General features: G+C 39.1%; 1 protein-coding gene across 6 annotated transcripts in view; it reads right to left on the bottom strand.

The window, feature by feature from the left end:
• The window catches only part of SUGCT (succinyl-CoA:glutarate-CoA transferase), a 372291-nt gene that overhangs the window by 302866 nt on the left and 43134 nt on the right, over nucleotides 1-26291 (bottom strand). For all 6 annotated transcript variants that reach the window (XM_042476870.1, XM_042476871.1, XM_042476872.1 and 3 more), the window contains one exon: nucleotides 20408-20503. In XM_042476870.1, the coding sequence (XP_042332804.1) occupies nucleotides 20408-20503 (96 nt within the window). The remainder of the gene's footprint in view (nucleotides 1-20407; nucleotides 20504-26291) is intronic.

Below are 26291 nucleotides of genomic sequence, written 5' to 3'. Positions count from 1 at the left end.
TTATTATTATTATTATTATTATTATTATTATTATTATTATTATTATTATTTCCCTCCTCTCCCTGCAGATTGAGGTGGGATTACATCAATAAAATAATACAATACAGTATAAAAATATAGTCAACAAAATGCTTACATTAGTACAATAAAATAGCTAGACCATCATCTAATCATACAATAATCATACAATCATAGTCCGAAGTGGAGTATTTCATTTTAATAATCTCCTATATAAGATCAGGTTGGTAAGCCCGCCGGAAGAGATCCGTCTTAAGTGCCTTCTTAAAAGCATCTAAGGTGGTAATAAGACGGATCTCCTCCGGTAGGCTATTCCACAATTTAGGGGCCATAGCAGTGAACGCTCTATGGGAAGTTATCATTAACCTGGTCTTATGGTATTCTAGTAAATACTTCCCGGTTATTCTGAGAGTGCGGGGTGGGTCGTGTAGGGAGAGGTGCTCCCACAAGTAACTCAGGCCCAAGCCATGTAGAGCTTTAAAGGTATTAACCAGCACCTTGTACTGCGCCCGGAAGCTGATTGGCAGCCAGTGAAGAGACTTTAGTACAGGTATTATATGGTCAGACTTAGGTGTACCAATGACCAGTCTGGCTGCGACATTTTGAACCAATAGAAGTTTCCGAACTTGGTATGAGGGTAGCCCCATGTAGAGCACATTACAGAAATCTAAACAAGATATTACCAGTGTATGTACCACTGCTTCAAGGTCCTTTTGGTCCAGATAGGGATGCAGTTGGCATATCAACCGAAGTTGGTACCAAGCACTCCTGGCCGTTGCATCTATTTGAGTACTATTTGAGTTTGGGAGTCCAGGAGTACTCCCAAACTTCAAACTTCATCCTTTAGGGGAAGTATAACACCATCCAGGACTGGTTGACAAATCTCCATTCCCAGACTTAGACTACCTATTGCAAGTACCTCCGTTTTCTCTGGATTCAACTTGAGTTTGTTTTCCCTCATACAGCCCATTACTGACCCAAGGCAGGCATCCAGAGGAGAGATGCCATCCTTAGTCACTGTAACAGTCAGAGACTGTATGTTGACCTGAACTCTTGTGATAAAGAATGGGGGATGAGGCTTAGGATTGAAGTTGATTTATTTGAATTAGACAAGTGCCTATATAATGATAAATGATTTTCTTGAGTCTTGGCAGCCTCTCTGTTATGACATGAATGCTCACACAAGGAAGGCCTCTCAAGACATCATGTCAGGTCCATGCATCACTGCCTCTACCCCCTTCAGTAAAGAATCACATACCAATAGCACATGTCACTTTGTCATCAGAGAAGTGGCAGGACCCTGGAATTCACATAACTTTATAGGACCAGATCCATGACTGCTATACCTGTGGTCCAGAAGCACTAGCTGGGATGGGGGGGGGGGGGCTTTGAATTCATTGTGAGGCTGTTAAAACACAGCACAATTCCTGCTAGTCCTGCTTCTCTGTGTCAAATTTTTGCAAGTGTTTGCCTATTACATTTGATAATATTTCTTCTGCCTTTTTTCATTCTTCATGACAGTCCGCTCTGCTCTAGCCTAATCTTCATCTTCCCTGATTAGTCAACAGATATACTTCAGGCTGTTGGACCTTTCACATCCAGCAGGACAAACAGTGCACTGGTTGCAAGTATAGCTTTCTACATCATCAGGCAGGAGAAAAAAGGTGGCACAGATGTTGCAGGTCACTGCAGCAGTTCTCTCACCATCTATGTCTCTATAAAGATGGTGACACAGCCCTCCAAGTCACTGCCTTGAACACCCACAAAAAGCATCCTTGCTCCCTGTTTACAAGGTGCCAGAGACTGCAAAGGTATCTATACAGAAAGCATAGTTCCATGAAATCAGTGACTCACTTCATTTCTCAATTCACATTTTATAACCCAAAAGATATAAACTCGTCTTGCTTTGACTCTGTCACCAGATCTATGCAAAACATAGGTTTGCATGGTCTGTTCATAAAACTCCTATCATGAACTCACAAAGCCAGTGAGAGTAGTTGTATAATGATAATAGTACATATTTCATCACAGCCATATTTTAATCCCTTGGTAATAAAGTAATCTACTGTATATACTCAGGTACAAGTCTAAAAATTTAGGTCAAAAAAATGACTCCCAAAAACTGACTCGACTTATCCACAGGTCAATGTAAATCCTGTATCTTAACTCTTATTTAAAAGAAGGAACCATCTCCTGATGAAAAGCAAGAATATAATATGTGAAGCACCAGCCCCTTCTATTCTCTCATCCATCCAGTCTTAAGAGTAAGCACATAGAGCTCATTTTATAAATTCTTTGACATTGTTTTGCTTTGCTTTGTCCTTTACATCCTTTGCTATATGCTCTTAAGTTTTACCCTCGACTTATCCATGGGTCATAGCAAAATCCATAATTTTGGCCCCAAAACTTGCCCTCGACTTAGACATGAGGTCGATTTATAGTTGAGTATATATGGTATGTATATCTCTCAGGGAACAATCTCACTTGGGGGATAGCCATTTGAATAAATTTCCTTATGTTTTCATTGTAAGATATGTGCATGATCATTCTTAGTTTCTACAATTAATGTGTGTCAGGATTGCTGAAAAATGTCATTCTTAGAAGTCATAATCACAAATATGGAATGTTCCAGATGGATGAAGGGGTGTGAAAGGTGAAGGAGAACTTTTAATTCATTCATTTATGAATATTGAGGTGCAAAGAAAATATATACATGAAAGGAAGCATATTGGGCCTTCGGTATCCATGAGAATTTAGTTGCAGAAAGCAGGAAGAATGGAGGCAATAAGCAATAGCAAGTACATTTCTATATCATTTATCAGTGCACTTAAGCACTTCCTAAGCAGTTTACAAAGTGTAAGCTAATTGCCCCCAACAATCTGGGTACTCATTTTATCAATCTCGGAAGGTTGCAAGCCTGAGTCGAGCTTAAGCTTGAGCCCCCTGGATGAGATTGAACTTGCAACCTTATGGTTTGTGAGTGAGTGGCTGCAGTACAGGCATTTAACCACTGAGCTACCAAGGCTTACCTCCCCCTCCCTCCTCATTGGTTGAAATCAATTGCAGGCAGGAGTTAACTTAGGCACATTACAGACCGCCCAAACCGGGCAGTTTCGCGCCGCTGCCGGTTGCTGCGTCTGGGAACCGCAGCGGCCAAACCATGTGGTTCCCGCGGCAGCAAGAAAAAAGCGCCGAAATGGCGCTTCTTTCTGCGGCCTGGAAGTGGCAGCGCGAGGCGCTAGTCGCACACGTGCGGCGTCACTTCCACTGCACGACGTCCAGACACTACGCGTCTGCGACGTCAAAATAGCGGCCCTCGTGTGGACGGGGCACCGCCATTTTGTAAGGACTCGGTCCGTACTAGGGTTGAGAGGCGTCCGGAAGGGACGCCCCTTCTCAACCCTACCACGCCCCTTCCTAACCCTAATATGCCCCTTCGGCGCATCTGTAACGTGCCTAAGTCAGGCAGAAGCAGCCAAGTGCCTGAATCTTGGTGGTTGGGTTTGCTGATGCTGCTTTCCATTCCCACACTTTTCCACCCCATGTCTCATTAAAATCAATCCCAGGCAAGAATTAACTAAGGCATGCAGAAGCAATAAGTGTCTGAATCTCGGAGGTTGGGTTTGCTAATGATGCCTTACACTCCCCTAATGTTTCTGCCTGCCTTAGGAGTTTATCACATTAGCAAGCTCCCACAGGAAAATGGGAGTTAAATGCAATATAATGCGAAGATAACCAGGAAATGCTCAAAATTTATCATACAACGTCGCAGTTAACGTGAATTAACGTGAAGTTAATCCGCAGTTAAAGCAGAGGAAACCAGCTGCTTTTTAAATCAGAACAAACCGAATTTTAAAAGGTGCTGGTTTCTTCCACTTTCACTGTGGATTAACTTCGCGTTATTTCACTTTAGCAGCAATTACTGTGATAAAATTTCCGAATTTGCAAATTCAGGTTAAATTCAAATGTAACTCAACTCTCGTTTAACTCCTGTTTTTCCCGCGGGATCGCGCTAGTGTGATAAATTCCATAGTTAACTCCTGACTGGGATTGATTTCAATCAGCAAGGAGGGAGGGGACGGCAAGCCACACACACACACACCATGCCTCCCTACCTTCTGCTTCCTGGGAACATACTAGGTGCCCCTTAGGAACCAAATCACAGAAGCAGAAAGAATGTGTCCCCGGTGCCTGGAGCCTCCCACTTCAGTTTCCCTTCCTGCCCTGAGACTGCTTCTCAGCCTGGCTGCCACCAATCACAGGTTTAAAAAAATTAAATGTTTCTTTATTTCAGTCCGCGGATGCTGAGATCCACATATACCAAATCTGCAGATAGCAAAGGCCCACTGTACTCACAAATTAGTTACAAAAGAATTGGTCTCAGTAATACAAAACTAAAAATGCATAATGTCACAACTGCATTAGCCTGTGCAGCTGCACATCTGTAATTGCATATGTTAACATCTGTTTATCTTCCCCTGCCGATTAGTTATCAATTAAACAATGAAACGTGCTGAGTTATTTTAATCTAAACTTTTAAAAATAACACTTGGCTGCCTCATCATCCCCAGTCCAATGCCAAATTATTCTTGCATGTGGCAGTTTCCTTGGCTTCTAGGAATGGTATATGTATCCATGAAGGAAACAAAACAAAACATTATTTAAGGAGAGATCATGAGGTTGCATAATTTGGACCATAAAATGATAAATGTAGCTAGACCTGTTATTCTAATGTGCAGCAGTTTAAAAATTATTAGATTAGAGTGACTTTGCAAGCAGGTGTTTCTGCTAGTTTTACTAGCTAGAAGAGTAAAGTTAAAAGACGATGAAATCTAAAAGATTATTTACACATTCAAATCAAGCTAGATTGAAAAAAATATCATCTTATGATAAAGAAAGGGATCTATGGTTGTTTAAACAGGGAGCTTACTCAACTGCCTCCCCCCCCCCCATAGTACTGTACTGTACTGTAGTTCTCCTCTTTTCCTGCTGCCTTCCTAATTTACATCTTTTCATGTTCTTTCACAATATGCTTAAAGTATCATAGGCTCAGTTCATTCTTTTTGTCTTCTAGGAAGAGTTCAAACTTAATCTGTTGATGGGCATATTTGTTGGTCTTTTTGGTGATCTGTAATATCTACAGCGATGCAGTGGCTTAGTGGTTAAGACACAAGTTCTGATGATCGGAAGATCAAAAGGTTGGCAGTTCAAAGCCTGAGTGCTGCATGATGGGGTGTGACTAGTCCCAGCTTCTGCCAGCCTAGCAGTTCAAAAGCATGCAAATGCAACTAAATAGATAGGAACCAATTCTCAGTGGGAAGGTAACAGCATTTGGTGCAGTCATGCTGGCCACATGACCAGCAGAGCTATCCTCGGACAATGCTGGCTCTTCGGCTTAGAAATGGAGATGAGCACCGCCCCCTACAGTCACTTACAACTAGACATTCACATCAAGGGACTACCTTTACCTATACCTTAAGATCTACAAAACGTTCCTTCAACATCATATTTCAAATCAATTTGTTTTCTTCCTGTCAGCCTTCTCCACAGTCCAGCTTTCATAACCATAAAAAGTCATGATTACTATTGTCAGGAATTATTCTGATTTGGAATTGAATGATGTATCTTTAGACTTGATTATCTTATTTAGTTCTGTCAGAGCTACTCTTCTTCTTCTTCCTCTTCTTTTGATTTCTTGACTACAGTCTCTATTTTAATTTTTGACTGTATCAAGGTATAGAAATTTCTTACTTATTTTGATATCAGCGTTATCCTCCAGTACTTGTTGAAATCACATTGATGAAGTTGGTAATCATCACTACTTATTTAGCAAAGGATGTCATAGTTTTAACTGTGTGAACTATACACTTCCTCCCATTTGTCCTGCCTATCCCAAGATTCTCTTTTGTTGGATGATTTTGGGTTCAAGAATTATGAGAGATAATCTATATCCATTCAATTTCTCTAAAACAAGCATAATGTTATACACTTCTATAATGTTCTCCTTTATTACCTTTTATCCTAAACTAAAATATTAAAAAAATTCATAACCTCTCCTTGCAGGAAAGTTACTTTAGACTTTAGGACTATTCACTGTATCTTTCTGCACTTTTTCCACCTCTGTTGTTCCAAATATGATTGCATCACAGGTTCACAGGAAGGCATTATAATATTGGCAGTTTTATTTTGATCCTTTTCTTAATGCTGCTCTATGTACAATGACAGATACTTCACCTACAAGTATAGATCATGCAGAAAAAGGGGAGAAGAAGTGAAGTGATCTTCAAAGTGCTAATTTAGAGCAGGCGAGGGAATTTCTGCTATCTCTGGTCATTAACTGGAGGTGGTGCACACTTTTCCTATAAGCCAAGAAATGGTGTGTGGAGTCAGACCCACAAAGGGCCATATTAGCCCCACAGGCCAGAGTTCCAACAACCTATTTAAAGAACATATGAAACATTACTTGAGGCTGACAAGAAACAAAATTCTGCCTACAATGCAGCCTTCTCCAACATGATACCCTACAGATTCTTTTGTGTTTAACTCCCAAAATCTGTACTGTCAAGAGTGATACGTTCTCTTGTGGAAACTGTCTACTAAACAGATGCAATAGTATTTCTACTGCTTTGCCACAAACAAATTCAGACAAAATTAGCAGTGAAGAGAAAAGAGCCCTTGACATATGGCTAGATATCAAAAAGATAGCTCAGAATCTTTTTTTAAAAGGACAGCAGCTTGGAAAGATAAATGTTTGGCGAGTCATAGCAATGGATAAATTAAGACTTTGATGTTAAAAAAGGAAACCACAAATTCTGCTTGATTGCCATGAAATATTATACAAAGGGTAGAAATGGCCTGGCCAGACACAAAACAATTTGAAACAACATTAAAATTAATGACTTTGTATTTCATTTAAGTATCAACAATATCCATATTACGCAAACTTGGAGGGTATGTATTCCATTTCCTATTCATACTTTATTCATAGTAGACTACACTCCTAACCTACTGCATTGACAACAATGCTGTGTTGGCAACCAAAGCTTGACCCAGCAAATACACTGGCTACCAGCCATCAAAATGATGTTATTAGCAAGGGTCAGTAGAACTCACTTTGCTGTTGCCTCAAACCGTCATTGGGATGAGGGCCATTATGCTCATTGTTAAAACAATTTTACTGTCATTTTTTGTTCTCTTCCTTCTCCAGCAGTAATTGCAAAATAAACCTAGGAGAATAAACTTAGGAGGGAGGAGAGGCAGTTTCTGGGATATTATTACAGTAAGCCAGGGGTGTTGCTATGGGGTGGGAATGGACACATGACCCCCAAATAAGAATTATTCATTTTCAAATAAGAATTATGCTCCCCTCCCATAGGTGTTAAGAGCAGTGCAATAAGTTTGGGGGGGGGGGAGTTTTACTAGGCACTAACTCTCTTCAGGATGCTGAAGGTTTTAAAAATGAACAATTAACCAAAGTGACTCCAAATAAAAAAGAGATAGAAGGACAGGCTGATTCTACAGCAATTTTTTTTATTAAAATGACAGGAAAAGATAGCAGCACAAACTAGAGCAGACTATACCCAATGCAAGCTGTTTCTCATAATAAAAGAGGGGAAAGTCAGCATGGAAGCTAGCAAACCGTCTTCTAACCAGACTAAAATACACAGATACAGTAATTATAATAATAATTATTAATAATAATAATATTCTGCTTAATCTCAAGGAATCTAAGCAGATTACAGCAATAAAACAAGATGCAATTAAAAGAAAAAAGCATTAAAAGTTCCAAGATCCCCATTCCTCCCCCCAGTCATAAAAACATAATAAACACTAAAAGGAGATTAAAACAAAAAAGAGGTTAAAAACTATGGTGTACAATAAAACAAACAAACAAACAAACAAGCTTCATTTATATACCGCTTCATACCGACTAAGCAGTGTCTAAGCGGTTTACAACTGTAAGCTAATTTGCCCCCAACAATTTGGGTACTCATTTTAGCGACCTCGGAAGGATGCAAGCCTGAGTCAAGCTTGAGCCCTTTTGCTGGTCTTGAACTCACAACCTTGTGGTTTTGAGTGAGTGGCTGCAGTACAGGCATTTAACCACTGTCCCACCAGGGCTCCAATAGCAATTAAAATGAGATATAGCAATGTAGGAAACTGGCCTTATACAAAGTCATCAGTCTTGTGGCAGATGCTTTCCAGTGTTTGGTTGGGACAAATGGGTTTTGTCACCTTCTGATGTTAAGAAAATTACTGCAGACTGGAGGAGGGAAGTAGGTCTAAGAGAGGAGAACAGGTGAAAAAAAGATGCAGTCAAAAAGAGAAGTATGTGTTGCTGTATTTTAAAAGGTCTTCCTAACGTTGGGGCTAGTCTTCTAAGAACATCTCTGGATGAAGCAAAACATCAATGTTGTTCAAGAAACCAAAAACATGTGCTTACAAAAGGTCATAGGTGAACTGCCGTTCAAGTACTGATAATAGTTTGAACATCAGAAACAATGGGTTGCGTACACCAGACAAAGCCAATCAATTATAGACAGTTCCCCACTTTGAAATCCAGATAGGTTTCTCAACTTCTCTGCAACTGCACAATACACACAAGGGGAGGGGGGTATCAGTCTGAGCCAGTCTGGCAGGTCTCCATTCTGGAGGTAAACAAGATAGTTAAGACCTGATTGCTTTAATCAAGAAACCATTTTCTTGTCCGCAGAATGTGGGAATTTCCAGTTTAAAGTTTAGAATAAGGCTTGGCTTTTTGATATGGACAAGGTCTAGGCCATCATCAGTTCTAGTTGTCTACTATGAATTTTTAACGATTCATACAGATCCTGCCAGCAAAAAGCTTTCCTGTCTTATGCATCAATGTCTAATATTCATATTTGTTGAACATGGAAAAAATTTCCTTCAGTTCCTAAATTGCTACAATTACACAGAGTGAGATGTTGAAAATTGTTCACCCCTAGGCTATTGTGTTTCCATTCTCTTTGTAAATTTGCCTGCCCCTTTTCTTTTGGGTCCCTGAACTGTATTTCTAAAAGTAAGTTTTATTTCTGAAATTTCTAAAATTAAGTTTTAATTTACTGAGGCAATTATCTAATTTTGCCCTCCTCCTCTTAGCTACACTCCTGTATTAACTACCGGCAAGATTGCTTTAGGATTATATGTGCGCATGGATGATGGAATGTCAAAGAATAATCTTGGTGAGTACTCTTAAAACGATTGGGGTATATCCTGAGGAAACCTTTGAATGTAATCTGACAGAGAATATTTCACAGAAAATATGTGGTCACTAAAAGCATTCTCTGTTACTAAGGGGAAAAAATTGCATGCAGAAAATCCCCGATTCAACCTATAGCCTTTCTCAACAGGGCAAGAGAAAGAGTCCCAGCCAAACACTGGAAAGCATCTGCCACTGAGTGTAGACAAAAGCAAGACTGATGACTTCGTGTAAGGGCAGATTCCTGCATTGCTATACACAAATTAAGTTTGCTACATTAGCCACAATTCAGTTTAAACTTGCACTGCAATTTTTTGGATTTTTAAAAATTCTTATTTGGGAAAAAATATTGCATGTGCAGACTTTAAACACAGAAGTGTTACGAGAAAGGCAGAAAAAGTAATCACAAATTGTTGTTGTCGTTGTGTGCCTTTACATCCTTTCTGACTTATGGTGACCCTAAGGCAATCCTATGAGAGCCAATGTGGTGTATGAGTGTTGGACTAAGACTCTGGAGACCAGGGCTCAGTTCCCAGCATGGCTATGAAACTCACTGGGTGACCTTGGGCATGTCATATGCTCTCAGCCTCAGGGAAAGGCAGTGGCAAACCTCCTCTGAACAAATCTTGATAAGAAAACCCAATGATATGGTTACCATAAATCTCAAATTACTTAAAGGCATACAACAACGAAGGTAACCCTATCACAAGTTTTTCTTGGCAAGATTTGATGAGTGGGGTTTTCATATTGCCTAAAATGTAGGCCTGTAACTCTAACATCATAAAATTTCTTCTCCTAGTCATAGATTTTTAACAATTTTCCCTGATGAAGAAGCCAGTGAAGCTTCAAAAGCATGCATGTTGTATTTTATGCATTTTAGTTAGCTAATAAAGGTATCATTCTTTTGCGCATTTTGGATTTTGATTAATTTTGCTGCATGGCCAACACAGCTAAACCGAATATGTTTCCTCCTTAAATCAGTCATATTTCTTCCTCCGCAACCATTTGTGATCTAGTTAAAACATTTACACTTATGAAGTGTTTATTCTGATGTTTTCTGCTGGGAAAGGTAATTAGTTGGACCCAGACTTAGTCATACTTTGAGCAGACATACTGAAAACAATAGGATGAAGGCTATAACTAATTTAAGTCTCATTGATTTTAACTGGTCTATTTAAACATGACTTTGGAGCTGGCCCAAAATGTTAAGGGAAAGGAGGTAACATGGAGCTACTATTTTGGGCAGCAACCCCATGTTGAGTTAAACAACTATCTACTTCTATCCACATGGGAAGTAAGACCTCTTTTTCTTAGTGCACATGAAGGAAAATAACAAAATTTGAAGACCCATTTGTTTCGGCAAGCTTTCCCTACCATGTCTTGAATTGTTATCTGCTCCTGTTATGCTGTTTGATCGTGTTTTAGCTAGTGGGTTTTACTGATGTTTTTATTGGTTTTAAGTTAGGAATGAATGATGGCTTTTATGATGTTGTATGGTGTTATCTTGGGGGGTTCCTATGTTATATAATGTATTGTTATTGTTTTTGTTATTATTGTTAACCGCCGTGATCATTGGAACAGCGGTATATAAATAAACCTTCATTCATTCATTCATTCAAAAACTTATTTTTACAGTTAACATTATTATAAAAATCTGATGTAATGCACCCTTCTCTCTCTCTCTTACACACAGTTATTCAAAGCAAATTTTCCAGTAATGCTCTTTCCCCATACATCTATTCTGTTATCCTACATTACTTTAAACATGCACCTACAAGCAAATAACCACTTTTCCTGTTTACTTAAAATAATTGCAGAGGAGGTTTCTCCAAAAATGTGATTTTCAAAGCAAGAACAAACTGATCTGAAGATTTTTTTTTCCATTTCTTTTAAGACAGGAAATACAGTGGTTTTCATTGTTAAATGATTTTATAGTAATAAAATTTGGGAGCCGTTATCTTTGATGGGTCTCTAACAGTTAGGAAGCTGGGAGTGGGACTGGATGTGGAATGAACACGCAAACAAGTCCTGAGCTGCTGAAAATATCTTTTAGAAAGGTTAGCTTTAATGACTCTCTGGTGCATGTCTGGGATTTCTCTGTAATCCTGGCAACAATCCAAACATGCACATTTAACCAGAGGTAACGCAACGAATACCTATAAAACAAATTTTCTGTCTTAACTATTATTGTTTATTTTATGAAATTTTAAATGGAAGGAAAACTTTGCTTTCTTTTAACATCATCTTGTTTCTACTTCCCATACATGTTACACAGATTTGTTGTGTTTCCGCAATTGCTTTTACCTGATCTGACCAATTACTGTACATGTGCTGGCCAGCTGTGAAATAAGGAAGAGACCAAGAGAGGGAGGATGAGAAGAGGGGCAAAGAAAATGAACCAGAATTTTAGAGCGTGGAAAGCAGAATTTCCTAGTTCACCCCCTTGGACTATTTAATACACACAATTAGATGCTCAGAAGAGGCAAGGAAATTCCACAGGAGTATTACACTAAACAGCAAGTGAGAGATTATATCCATACAGCATTCCAGGCCCTTTGGCAGGTCAAGACGGCAGTGATTTAGAACCACACTCTACCTCAACAAGGCTTCTCATTCTTAGTCCTTCCTGTGGTTTCTGACTATGGAGATTTGAGTATTAGGGCAGTAGCCTTCAGAAAAACACTCCATTGGAGTAAAGTGATATTCTCAATTTTACAGATAAGGAAACTGACACCTGAGATTTAACAAATATAACACTGACCTCCAAACAAAGACCTTTCTCTCCCCCTCACCTGGCTGCCTCAATTTATTTATTTTTATTACATTATTCAGCCTCCTGTATATACTCATGTATAAGTCTAGAAATTTAGGTAAAAATTGACCCTAAAAACATGAGCCAACTTAACCATGGGTTAATGTAAGTATTGTATCTTAACTCTTATTTAAAAGAAGGAACCATCTCCTGATGAAAAGCAAGACTATAATATGTGAAGCACCGGCCCCCTCTACTCTCTCATTCATACAGTCTTAAGAGTAAGCAGAAAGAGTTATGTCTGCTAGACTTTTGAAAATTCTTTGACATTGTTTTGCTTTGCTTCATCTTTTAGATCCTTTGCTATATGCCCCTAAATTTTATCCTCGACTTATCCATGGGTCATAGCAAAATCCATAATTTTGGCCCCAAAACCTGCCCTCAACTTGTACATGAGGTCGATTTATAGTTGAGTATATATGGTATACAATCTCTGGGTGGTTTATATTAAAATGATGCATGCACATATGTCTGAGCACTTGCCTGGTTCAAATATACAATTCCTTGTTATGCCATAGTTTAGGAACCACAAATGAGCAATGGGACCTATAGCCGTTCCTTCTCTTCCTTCCTCAACATTTACATTATGGGTTAATCAATATCCATTAAATATGACACAAGGAACTGAAAAAGAGTCAGATGGAGCCATTCACACCTTCCTCTTCACCGCTGCTGCTGCCACCGCCACCCAGCTGCTCTCAACAAGAGGAAGAGTGAGGCACATCCAGAGAAGGGGAGCCTTGTCATCCTTGGCAGTGAGGACATCAGGTCACCGTGGTTATGGGGTTGGACCCAAGTTTCAAAGTTTGGGGCTCCATCCCCTTCACACACCTGTCAGTGTTTTCCCCACTCTCACAACCATCATTTAAATGGAAAGGCTGGGGAAATGACTCCAGGTCAGGGTGACCAGAAATTGTCCTCCTTTCCCAGGGCACACCCTCCGTTTGCACCTTCAGTCCAGGAGGAATTACAAAGGGTCCTCCATTTGGAACAGAACTAAGAAGCATGAATTGACATTTATATATGAGTGCTTTAAGTTCCGGAGCCCTTGCACTCGCATTTAAGGCTGGCATCACATGAAGTCACTGGGAGCCCAATGGCAGGGGATTTGGGCCACAGAGGAGCCACTAAGGAAGGGAGGGAGGGGAGAGATGACAGAAAGAGAGAGAGAGAGAGAGAGAAAAGAATCGATTTCTTTTCCCAGCCAAACCTTCAACTCAAATGGAGGACCTGCTAGCAAAAATGGGGGGCATACCCATACCCCAAAGCTAAAAACATGCATATAAATTCATGCTTCCTAGTCATGTTCAGAATGGAAAACATTTTGATATTCCTCCTGGACAGAAGGTTGGAATATAGGAAGGGTCCTGGGAAAGGAGGACAACCCTAAGGCAACATTATTGCAGAGTTTTCTTGGCCAGTTTCTTCAGAGGAGGGTGTGCCATTGCCGTCCTATGAGGCTGAGAGAGTGGAACTTGCCCAAGGTCACCCAGTGGGTTTACACGACTCAGTGGGGATTCACAACCTGGCCTCTAAAGTCCTAGTCCAATGCTCAAGGCACTACACGAACTTGGCTCTCTACTCAGATATAAATTCCCCCATTTGCAATGGCACACACAGAGAGAGACATATATGTTATATAGGAACCCAGAGCTCACAGAGGAGGTTTCCCTAGGTAAGCAAGGATTTTAACGCTGGGCCCTTTGCTGGCTCTCTACTCAGATGTAAATCTCCCTATTGCAATGGCACATATATCATATTATATTATATTATTATATTATCAGAACCCAGAGCTCACAGAGGGGGTCTCCCTAGGTAAGCTGAGATTTGAACCTGGATCCTTTGTTGTAACCCTGGTCCTCTGATGTAAACCCCTATTGCAATGGCACTTACTCATGAGTAACTGGCTATTAGGACTACAGTGTTTGATTCTATAGGAACCTAGAGCTCACAGAGGGGTATCCCTAGCTAAGCAGGGATTTGAACCCTGGGTCCTTTGCTGGCCAGACCTTCAAGTTGCTCCAGAGCCCAGGGAAAGGGCAAACAGATGCCCTCACTGCAAAGGTGGGCATGGCACGGCCAAATGAAGGACCTGTTAGCAAATATAGGAGACATATCTCTCTGACACACACACAAAAGCCAAAAATACAGCATATAAATTCATACTTCTTAGTCATGCTCAGAATGGAGGATGGTTTCAAATTCCCAGAATGTTGGAATATAGGACGGGTCCTGGGAAAGGAGAGGTGAAAAATGGTGGATTTCCCAAAAACCAGGGGCAGCCCTCTGCCATTAGTCCCTCCCCTCCGGTGTGATTCAGGTCCATCGTTCCCACTTGCTGAATATGCTTGCTAATCAATTCTTTTAAAAAGAACCCTTTTGGATCCGTCTTCAAACAACGCGATTTTTCTGCATTTGCATCACTTTGCAGCAGTTCAAACCAAGTGCAGTTGGTTCTGAAACCGCTTCAAGCATAATTCAGAGTAACCACACCAATTCAAACTGTCATCTTTACTATTGGAATCAAATAAATACAGTCTCATCTATCAAAACAGAATTTTTGTGATTATGGCTTTCTATTTTTCTTTAATAGAATTTAGAATGAGAATGAAGATTTTATATTTCATTTTTCCTGTCAATCATAAGACACATATGCAATACCAAACTTCACATTATCAATTAAATCATCCAAATAATCATTTAAAGCCAATTCAACATCCAGCTTGTACACTTTTGACCACCCAGTCTCTAAGCTTCAAAAATGAGTTTGTTCTGTATCTCCAGCTCCAAAGCCTAACAGTTTCTTCTGGGAGGTTAGTGAGTTTTGCAAAATTCTAGTGTTGAGATTCAGAAGTCAACAGTAGATTAACCTACATTTAATGACAATAACATTTCATATTCCCAACATGTATATATACTGTAAACCAAAAATAATAATAAAAAATCTGGTAATTTTGACATTGTCCTGATTAAAAAAACAAAACTCAGTCCAGAAATGCATGATGTAGCTTTACCAGATTACATGAATGACATCTAGTGGGCAGATTGCTTCATGACAATTTAAGTACTTTAACAATTGCTTCGTGACAATCTAAAATGAGAAAGTTTTCAAAGAAGTAGCCATGTTAGTCTCTTTCAACATAAAAAGGAAGACAAAAGTAGGCAATAAATGCTCAGTTACAAAGCATATTTACACAGTTGTGGGAGTGGGATGGATGGTAACAGGATCCAGAAAAATGGAAATCATGATCATTGCCCTACATTTTCAAAGGGCTGTGTAATGTGATACAGGTCTTTCAGATCTTTATAGTAGTCAGTTACTATTGATGTCTTCACACATCAACACTAACTGACCACTATAAAGATCTGAAAGACCTGTATCACATTACACTGTGCTTTATATCATAGTATTTATTATCACTCTGTACTGCATCCAAAAAAGTGGGTTTTTAACCATGATTTTTGCTTGACTGAAAACAAGTTACTCTTTAAACGTGTCATCACATTTCCTTTTTTCCCCCTCCTTAAAATGATATTGTCATTTTCGAGAAGAGGTTAAGAGGTGATATGATAGCCCTGTTTAAATATTTGAAGGGATGTCATATTGAGGAGGGAGCAAGCTTGTTTTCTGCTGCTCCAGAGACTAGGACAAGGAACAATTGATGCAAGCTCCAGGGAAAGAGATTCCACCTCAACATTAGGAGGAACTTCCTGACAGTAAGGGCTGTTTGACAGTGGAACAAACTCCCTCGGAGTGTAGTGGAGCCTCCTTCCTTGGAGGTCTTTAAACAGAGGATGGATGGCCATCTGTCGGGGATGCTTTGATTGTGATTTCCTGCATGGCAGGGGGTTGGAATGGATGGCTTTTGCAGTTTCTTCCAACTCTATGATTCTATGGTTTGACTAAATATATTTGATTATTGTTCTTTTATCTGGTGCAGAAAACTATCCCTGTCATTCCTCCCTCTGGAACCAAATTTTCAGTTAAAGAAGTAAAGCCAGGAAGACATAGACTTAATTAACTGAGGTATACCACTACTTACCTGTGGTCAAAGTAAGTCAAACAGTGGAAATCAGAGTTAGAGGGGAGATTTAAAAAGGGAAACCAAGGCCTGATACAGCCAGGCCAAAGTAAAGCTGCTTCGAGTCACTTTGGAGGTATGCTGTTTAAATGATACATGCATCATAAGAGTCCAGAAGTTGCACCAAAGCCATGCTCCAGTCCTAAGGATTGGAGAGCATCTTTGGTGCAGCTTCCAGACTCTTAGGACGCATGCATCATTGAAACACCATACCTCCAAAGTGACCTGAAGCAGCTTTATTTTGGCCTGTCTGTATAGGGCCCAAGATAGAAACCCAAGCCAAAGATATCCCTAACATTATTGTGTGGGAAAACAACGCTTCTATATTTCCATACCAAGACACAGATCCTCTCATGACACTTTAAACTCTGGGTGGGTTAAAAAATACATTGTAAATGACTCTACAAAGAGAACAATCTCACTGCTAGAATGATGGGGGAATAATAGAGGAATACAGGATTGCATTCGTCTACAGCATTGATCAGCATGGGGACTGCAGTCAAGAAATCAGAAGAAGATTAGGTTTGGGAAGGGCAGCAAGAAAAAAACTAGACAAGATACTAAAGTGCAATGATATAATGCTGAACACCAAAGTTAGGGTCTTCCAAGCCATCGTATTTCCCACCTCTGTGTACAGATGTGAAAGCTGGACAATAAAGAAAATCAACAGAAACAAAATCAATTCATCTGAGAGGTGGTGCTGGAGAAGAATGTTAAGGATATCATGGACAGCCAAAAAGACAAACAAATGGATTCTAAAAAGATCAAGCCTGAACTCTCCTTGGAAGCCAAGATGACTAAAGGGAGGCTGTCATACTTCAGATACATTATGAGAAGGCAGGAAATGTAAGGGCAGGAGAAAGAAAAGTAGATCACACACCAGATGGATAGACTCAATCAGGGAAAACATGGCCCTGAGCCTGCAGAACCTGAACAGAGCAAATGAGGACAGGGAGACTTGAAGGACAGGGAGACTATCTGGCCTTGTCTGCACTGCCCTGGATACTCTAGGCAAGGCCTGGATTATCCTGGCCCCACAGCTGCCTTGACCTGTCCCTGTTACCTCAGCCTCCATTCCCATGCCTCAGCAGCTGTCCACACAAGCATCCCACTGCACCACCCAATGTATCTGCCACCTCCACAAGTTGCTCACTTTTAAGGTCAGTATGAAAAATGGAGTAAGTGCAATACCCTGACTTTCATGGGGGCCTATTCTGGCTAGACACACTTATTTGGAAGTAAGTCCCACTGATATCAATGAGGCTTACTTCTGAGTAGACACATATAGAACTAAACTGTAAATCTTGGTCAGAAACTAAATGCACCATTTTGCAGGATCCAACTCATATGGTGTTCCAATAAACTTTTCCAGTTGAGTGGAACTTGATTCATTTCACATATAAAACTGAATGCATCCAACAAGATTAAGTATAATTAGGAGAAACACGTTTGCTGATTACAAGCACATTTTAAACAGTAAACAAATAAATGACTGTAGTGGTCACTTCTTGAATGATTCTGTTCAGAATTGTGTCATGCACAAAGCCCCAGATGTTGAAATTATTGACTTCTTTAAAACTCAACATCTGTTTAAAAGAGATTCCCAAAGGTTACTTAATCCTCCATGATTTAATAACATTCTGACATTCTTAGAGTACCATAGCAAAATTCACTGCTTTCCATAATTGTAATTTAAAGCTTTTCTGAACACAAGTTCACACCAAATTTTAGTCAAAAGTAAAAAACAACAACTAAAAATTTCTTCTGAATTTTTAAGATTCAAAACCAACTCTGCAAAGGTCTGATTCACATAATTTTATTAACGTTATTTCACACTATATTTAACCATTGCAAAAAGTTCAAAAACAAATGACTCAGTAGAAGAATATATATTTTAGTCTTTATATCACATTTCAGGAAACAAAAGCCTAGAGTGTATCCTATCTTTGGGGATTATAACTTAAACATTCTTTCGTTTTTATTCCAGAAGACTAGTTTCATGCTTTTTTTGGTCACAAAGTCAATGAACTTCAACTTATTAATTTGTTAAAAGAATGCACTGAAGCTCTACTACGGAAAGAATTTCAGCAATTTTACCTATGTGCATTGCACTGTGAACTGACCTGATCCACACCTTTCAAACTAATGAATGGACATAGCCATCCTTCAAGATTTCACATTTCTCTGAATTTTGTAATGTCAAAAATGCATTGGAATATGTGTGGTTTTGAATAAAATGCATTTGGAACTACAGACTATGGGAGAAATTACGTTTAGCAGTGCCCAACTTTTTATGCTTATTTTTTTAAAATGCGACAAATATAGAATGGGACAGACACAAACGCAGGCAAGTAACATGGACCCAAAATAGACTGACCCATCCATCCATAGTAACAGCCAACATTTGGATTTTCAAAAATGGGGATCAGCCACTGCTTATTTTCCCAGAATCTTACATGCAACCCTAACCCTCTGTTGTGCTTTCTGCAACCGGGCCTGTTTATCCCAAATTGGCCTTTTTAGTCACCAACGCACTTGTACAAAGCGCGGGATGAGTCCTTCCTGAATCTTCGTTCGTGAAGCAAAGCCAGAGAGAGACATGCAATCTCGTACACACCGCACCAAGCAGTGACTAATTCATTCCATTTTCAAGTCTAAAATCAAAATCCCAAGGCCAGCAAAAAAAGGAATTATCTCACAGTCAGACTACTGTTTCTCCCATCCCCTGGTATTGGGGTTTTTTTTTGGGGGGGGGGTACAATCTAGACTAATAAAGAGTTCTAGAGAATTTGAAAATTCACATACTTTTTTGTGACATTTTTGACTAATCCTAATAAAGGTAGAGTCCAACTATGGATTTCCAATTTTATTTTCTCATGAGCTAAGGGTCACCCTTAGCAAGAGAAAGTAAGCATCTGCAATCTGTGCCCATCCTAGCTTTACACAAACATTTCCTGGTTGTATCTGTTTTATGTTCTTCTGAAGCCAAGACATTCTTATGCAGTACTTTCCTTATACTTTGGCATTTCCATTTGCTGTAAGACACATTCTTCTTTAGGACTAATTTAAAAGAATTAGTGAGAACTGGTGAACAACTTTTATACTTCTGCTTTAAAAAAAAACTCTTTGCAAGAATATATCCAGATTATCTATGGGCTACCCAAAGGCACTTCCAGTGTATTCTTTACTTTTAACACTCCCGCCACCTCCATATTCTATTGCTTAAGATGACTACCTTAATGAAGCTCTGATGGTACAGTGGTTAAATGCTAGTATTGCAACCAGTATTGCAGCCACAAGGTTGTGAATTCGATCCCAGGACTCCAAAGTTGAAGCACCCTTGCATCCTATCATAGGTTACTAAAATGAGTACCCAGCTTGTTGGGGGCAATCAACTTACAAATTTTAAACTACTTAGAAACTCTGTGGTTCAGTATGAAGAAATTAGAAATGTAAATGTTAAATGATACATACTACCTTACTTTGCCTAAGGGCAGGACTGAGCTTAGCTACTAATACAAAGAATTTGGAACTTTTAAACAGTTTCAACACATTTTATGATCATGGGTGCTCTTGATGAAAACAACATCTCAGCAAGACAAGAAGCTTAGTTACTATTTTAAACTACTTAGAATACCCCCAAGACCTTCCTCCATATTTTACAATAATACTAACTCAGTGTTTTTAAAGTGCTGTGGAATGCACACCTTGTTCACTAAAATGAGGTTTAGTTGTTCAACTCAAGCACAAAACAATACAATAGTAAAGTTATCCCACCATAACTAAAACTCTGCTCCATTCAAATCCAATTTTTGTTACTAACTTGTTGGTGATGAATACATACTTCAAAAGAACCTGTATGTAGGTGGTGTGATGCAAATACTTACAGCTCTCCCAAACAATAATGGCAACTATCAGGCATGAATCCAGTTTATACATTCTTAAATAATCACAACCATTTTATAAATGAGAAGTATTTCAGCATAAAACACCAGTTCCAGGTAGTAATTGATTACTAATGCTGTCAGGGATGAATACATATGTAACATATACGGTAGTACTGTATGCTGAAAATGAACAAAACTAACCATATACCTAGAAGAGTTCAGAAAATAGTAGAAACTGTATGGTGAAAATGAACAAAACTAACCATATACTGTATGTAGAAGATTTCAGAAAATAGTAGAAACTATAGAAACACAAGGCATTTCCCAATTTCAAAGCCATCATAAACCATAAAATCAGAAAAGCACACATGCTTGCCCAGTATCTTACCTGGTAAGGAACAATACTTGCATGTGCAGTGCCCCATTGTTTGGTTTCTGTTTTGCAGTTTAGGAAATTGCTTGCTATATAGGTAAGGCAGGCAACCTGCAAAGATATGAAAGGGCAGAAATGTTATCACCTGACATACAGTATATGTAAGTCTGATTCCTATACTAAATAATATCTTTACTCAAAGTTGCATTTAGACTACAAATAAAAAACATGCTACTAATTACTAATAACTGCTACTAATTACTAAGTTGAGGAACCAAAGATAGGTGTGAAAACTAGATCACATATTCAAAAAACACTATCACTCAAACATTTTCATAAATTCTGGTTGATGTGGCTCTAGTATAGCTCCTACTTGTTCCTGTTATACATTGTTGTCTTACTACAAATGGTTCTATGTCAAGCTTTACTCTTTTCTTTGGCCACATCTTGGCTCACTCTGGATCCCTAACAGGGGTGTCTATTTTTCTTCTAGACTCCCTGTTGCTTCTTCTTCCAGCTCCCATGCAGCTATTACTCTGCCTCTCCAAGCTCTGTTCAACTCTTAGCTCAGGCCTAGGCCTGGAAATAAACTCTGTCTATGTCTTAAGACCATTCTCCATCATTCTGCTACACAGAGACGGAAGTGTACTTTTGGTTTGATCATCATCTTATTTTCAACCATTGGCTGGGGAATGGTGGGATAAACTAGAAAAACCACTTCGGAGTTTGTCTGGGGTCTTCTCCTCCCACCAATTTTCAGGCACCTTCTCCTTAGAAGTGAATTGGTCTGGGAGCTTTGGGGTTTGGTAGCCACAAAAGAGGATTGCCACTGCATGCAGCCCATGCACCATATTTTCTTTTTAAAAAATAATTTTTATTAGACATTTTAAAATCTTTTTTAAAAAAATCATACATCACATATTATCCTAATCATAGGATCACAACGTTACACAAACACAAATATATATTCTCAAACATACATAGCACTGTCTATATTATTTTACAATCGTAGTTTGTTGTTTAAAATATTTGACATTGATGGCCTTCAGCTATTCTGTTTCTAAAGCCCTCTACTTCGAACCCTCCTTTCCCCCTCTCTTTTGATCCATAATTCTTCCCACCTTTGCTTCCCTTAACTTCCTCAACATTCCTTAATTTTCTTTTCCTTCTTTCCTTCTTTCCTTCTTTCCCCTTCTTCTTCTTTCTTATATCTCATTCTTTCTTATAATTTTCTTATTTCTCCATCTTCCCTGACCTTATCAACCTTCAGATTCCCTTCACTCACCATCTATTCACATATTCTTACCTTCAAACACTTTCTTACTTGCACTGTATTTTCCACAACCCTGCTCTAAATCAAGGGTCCTAAAACAGGGTTGGATCCATGAAAGCTTATTTGCAAACAAGACTGACAATGGTAGATGTGCACTTAAAAGACAGTTTGTCCTTTGTGAAGACGAAGGCTTTCATGGCCGGCATCCCAAGGTCACACAGTATATATATACCCACTCTCTTCCAGGACAGCATTCTCTGAAGATGCCAACCACAGATGCTGGCGAAACATCAGGAATAAACTCTTCTAGAACATGGCCACATAGCCCAAAAAAACCCCACAAAAAACTATAGCTTGTCCTTTGTTACTAAAATTACCTGTACGTAGCAGGGACATGCTGAAAACTCATTCTTCATAGACCAACACAGACCTGGTGCACACTCATACACCCACAAAGACTTCATACAAACTGAGAGTAAAACCTAAATTATACCAGCATATTTTTCAACACAGTGGCGGGTTACAAACCGCCATTTCGGACTTCCTCGGGACTCTGTCCGTAACAAATGGCGGCGGCTGTTCCACAAGGCCGCTGCCATTTTGACATCTTGGACGCATAGCGTCCAGACGTGTCGCGGCAGAAGTGACACTGCGAAGCGCGCCTTGCGCTTTGCGGCGCCACTTCCGGGGCCCAGGAAGGAGCACGATTTCCGTGGTTTGGCTGCTACGGCTCCTGGACGCTGCAAGCGGTGGCGGCAGCAGACCACCGCATTTCGGTGGTCTGTAACCCACCAGTGTTTCTTCAAAAGAAATGCAGAAAATCCCTCAAAAACCGATTAACATATAAAAGGACTTCCTGAGTTGAAAACAATATTTTAAAATGCCGTTGTTTTTGTTACAATTCTTTCATTTCTTACTGTTTCTGTGCCTTTCATGTGTAGTTTATAAGAAAACCGTTATTTGTGGAAGCAACATTTGCTGTTCTTTTAAAAATATTTTCCCTGTGTTTAGATTACCGAATCCAGTGTTAGCAACTTCCTCTTGCCATTGTCGAAAAAACAAACTGACAACACTGACACTCATCAGTGCTTCCAAAGGCTTTGCAAAACTCCCTCGGGAAGGAAGACAAAATAATACATCTTATTACCAAACATTATTTAGTCTGTAGGTTACAGTGTTTTCTTTAAAGTCTAGAGGCCATGTTTTGTTTCCATTTTAAGAAACAAAACCGACAAGGGTGGCCTTTAGACATTAAAGCAGATGTTCCAAAAGATACAATTTCAGTATTCATTCATTCATTTGCACAGACAGATCTACCTGCTGTACACATATATCTTTATGTTTGTCTACATTTGCCATTTACCTTTCTCATTTGATTTATGAGTACACACATACACTTTTATTCCTTTTTTGTTCATACCACAAAAGATGACCACGTCACATGTTGAGTTTTATATACCTAGCAATATCAAGAAAAATTGAAATTCCACAATACAGTGCTTAACATGCTACTCGGCTAAAACTAAAAATCAGACAGTTAGGGAGACAAACTATTAAGTGCCAGAGGAAGGTTCAGATAGCAAGGAGCAAATAGTTTTTCAAGATGCTTTTAGACAACACACAAAAAGCATCATATTTTAACCCAACTGACAGAACTGAACTAATATACATTCAGCCTCCCAAATATGTATGCATAATAAAAGGAAGCTGAGAAGGCAGATAATGGGCAAGCTGCATCTTCCTGAGTTCCTTTTAAATTGTTTTACCCCCAAGTTTTGTTTCTTCCCGGCCTGTCAAAGAAATGTTTACAGTGCAAGTTTTCATATACAACAGCATCATGTGTATTACAGATTTTCCCATATGTTCAGGAGATAATTATATATTCAAAATTTCAATATATTTTAGTATGTAAACAATAATCTTTATTATTATCCATTTTTAGTGTTATACAGTGGCAAGCCACCACTGCCACCCTTGTCACACACCAGTATCATATTCTGGCCTGATCAGTTTTTGCCATGGAGTATTCTAGAATGGGAAACAGTGAATTGCAAGGTTGGAGGGGACACAACCTGGTCCCATCAAGCAAACAAATTGCTCTCTCAAACTGCAATAGAAAGGCAAGAAATGTATGGAAGAGAATGACAGCTCTGTCAATATGTGTATTTGCTGTTTGTTTCTCACATTCTAGTACACGCATCCCTCCATATTTGCAGCTTTGATATTTGCGGATTTGATTATTCGCGGATTTGATTAACATGTTCTCTCTAGGAATCTCTAGGTCCTCCAGTGCAACTCTATGGTCAACTTTAAGTAAAAGTTGCTCTGAAAGACCTAGAGATTCCTACAGAGTATACTCTACTAAGCGTTTGTAGCTCCTCCATGACCTCCATTGCAGTTCTATGGCCAGTGTCTGTTGGACATTGACCACAAAGTTTCACTGGAGGGCCTAGAGATTCCTAGAGAGGTGTCCTCTCAGCTAAAAACATGGTGTTTTTGTTATTTGCGGTTTTTCCACATTCACGGGGGTCTTGTGCCCCTAACCCTAGCGGATATGTAGGAACAAGTGTAATTCTAGTATCAAACTTCTAGGATTATGAAAACCGGGATTCTAGTACTATGAGAGAAAACATTCTTTTCCACTCTCTGCACTCCACACATAATTTTATTTTATGTATCTCTCAAACCTCAAGCACAATTTTAATTTTATACACCTCTCTCATCTCATACTTGTATTCCTGCCCCAGCTCCCAGTGGACTTTTATAACTTCAGTCAAAAACAAATATATAGATAGCACTGGGCAGCACAGCGAAATGTGCATTTGTATTTACAGGGGGAATACAAACAAGAAGTAAAAAATAGTAGCAATAAACCTATTCAAACTTTATGTTTAACCTCTTTTAAAATGTGACTAACATTTCTACAGGACACAGGTGCCACAGTACAAGGATTTTTGCTTTGTTTCCATTAATCTGAGAATGGCTTTAATAGCTGAGAAAAGGCAGTACCTCCAAAGAACGCTGTTTAAAGGAAATATTTCAAAAGCACTTCTAAAGGCATTCCTGCTTTCAGCTATCTATACCACAGTCTACAGTACTACGAACTCTTGCTTCACATGACAGAGAGATCAAGAAACTACAAGGCAGTGAGACAGTCCTACATTGTATTAGCTGAACGAACAATAAAGTGGTTTTAAGGCTAAAAAGACACTTGAAAGTTGCCTATTATTAAGTACCTATGTCCTACTGAGCTGTGAGGTAACATACAAAACAAATCTGTGGAGGTGAGTAGAACGTTTGAAATGGAACATGTTTTTAAAGGGCTTTACATCTTTGTAGGACAGATGAACACCCACTGTTCACCCACCTATTTCATATTCCTTTGAACACTTTGTGATACCTTCACTACAAATGTATGTTCAGACATTCAGATGTCAGAAGACAGCAGAACTCAAAGAATGTGTAATTTAAAATTCAGTTTGATTTGGAAGATCACTGCATTAGTATTCCTCTACTATGCATACCAAGTCAAAAATATATGCACGTTTCCATCTCCAGTTACATCCATCTACTAAAAAATCTCCACATTATTAGAAACATAAGACCAAAAAATATTTTCAAATTCATGTTGATTTTGCATTTCTAAACAAATTATTTGCCAAAATATTCTTCACCTGAAAACATATTTCTGATTGTGGTGAAGGGAACCCTTGCTACTTCATTGACAACACCACAGAACTTGACATATGCATCTGTAATTCTTGTTGTGTTTAGCTTCCCTCAAATCAAATCAACGCATGGTGACCCTGTGGATGGAATATCTCCAAGCCCCCTGTATCCTTCACTGCACTGCTTAGGTCTTGTAGATTCAGGCCTGTGGCCTCCCTAATTGAGTCTAAACATCTGGTATGTGGTCTTCCTCTCTTCCTCTGCTATCTTCTACTGTTATTAGAGTCTAATGTGTCATGCCGTCTCATGATGTGGTCAAAGTATTCAGTCTTCATGGCTTCTAAGGAGAGTTCAGGCTTGATCAGTTCAAGGATCCATCTGTGTGTCTTTTTGGCTGTCCACAGATTTCTGAGCACTCTTCCCCATCACCACAGTTCAAAAGAGTTGATTTTCTTTCTTCACTGTCCAGCTCTCACATCCATGCATGGTCATTGGAAAGACAACGGCTTGGACAATTCTGACTTTAGTGCTCAGTCTTTACTCTTTACAGTCCTATCCAGTTCTTTCATGAATGCCCTTGCCATTCCTAGTCTTCTTACTTCTTAACTGCACTTCCTTTCTGATCAATGTTTGATCCAAGGTACGGGAAATCTTTAACTATTTTGATTTCTTCATTGTCTAAATTGAATTTATGTAGATCCTGTGTGGTCATTATTTTTGTCTTCTTTAAGTTGAGCAGTAAACCTGCCTTTACACTTTTGTCCTTTACCTTCCTTAGTAATTGTTCCAATTCCATGATGTTTTCAGCTAGTAGTATAGTGTCATCTGCATATCTTAGACTGTTGAGGTTTCCTCTTCCTATCTCTACTTCTCCTTCTTCTAAGTCTAAATCTGCTCTTTGTATGATATTTTCTGCATACAAGTTGAACAAATAGGGTGATAATATGTAGCCTTGCT

The sequence above is a fragment of the Sceloporus undulatus genome, chromosome 6 (assembly GCF_019175285.1).
Source record: "Sceloporus undulatus isolate JIND9_A2432 ecotype Alabama chromosome 6, SceUnd_v1.1, whole genome shotgun sequence".
NCBI classification, from domain to species: Eukaryota; Metazoa; Chordata; class Lepidosauria; order Squamata; family Phrynosomatidae; genus Sceloporus; species Sceloporus undulatus.
This window is presented reverse-complemented; position numbering and strand designations above follow the sequence as displayed.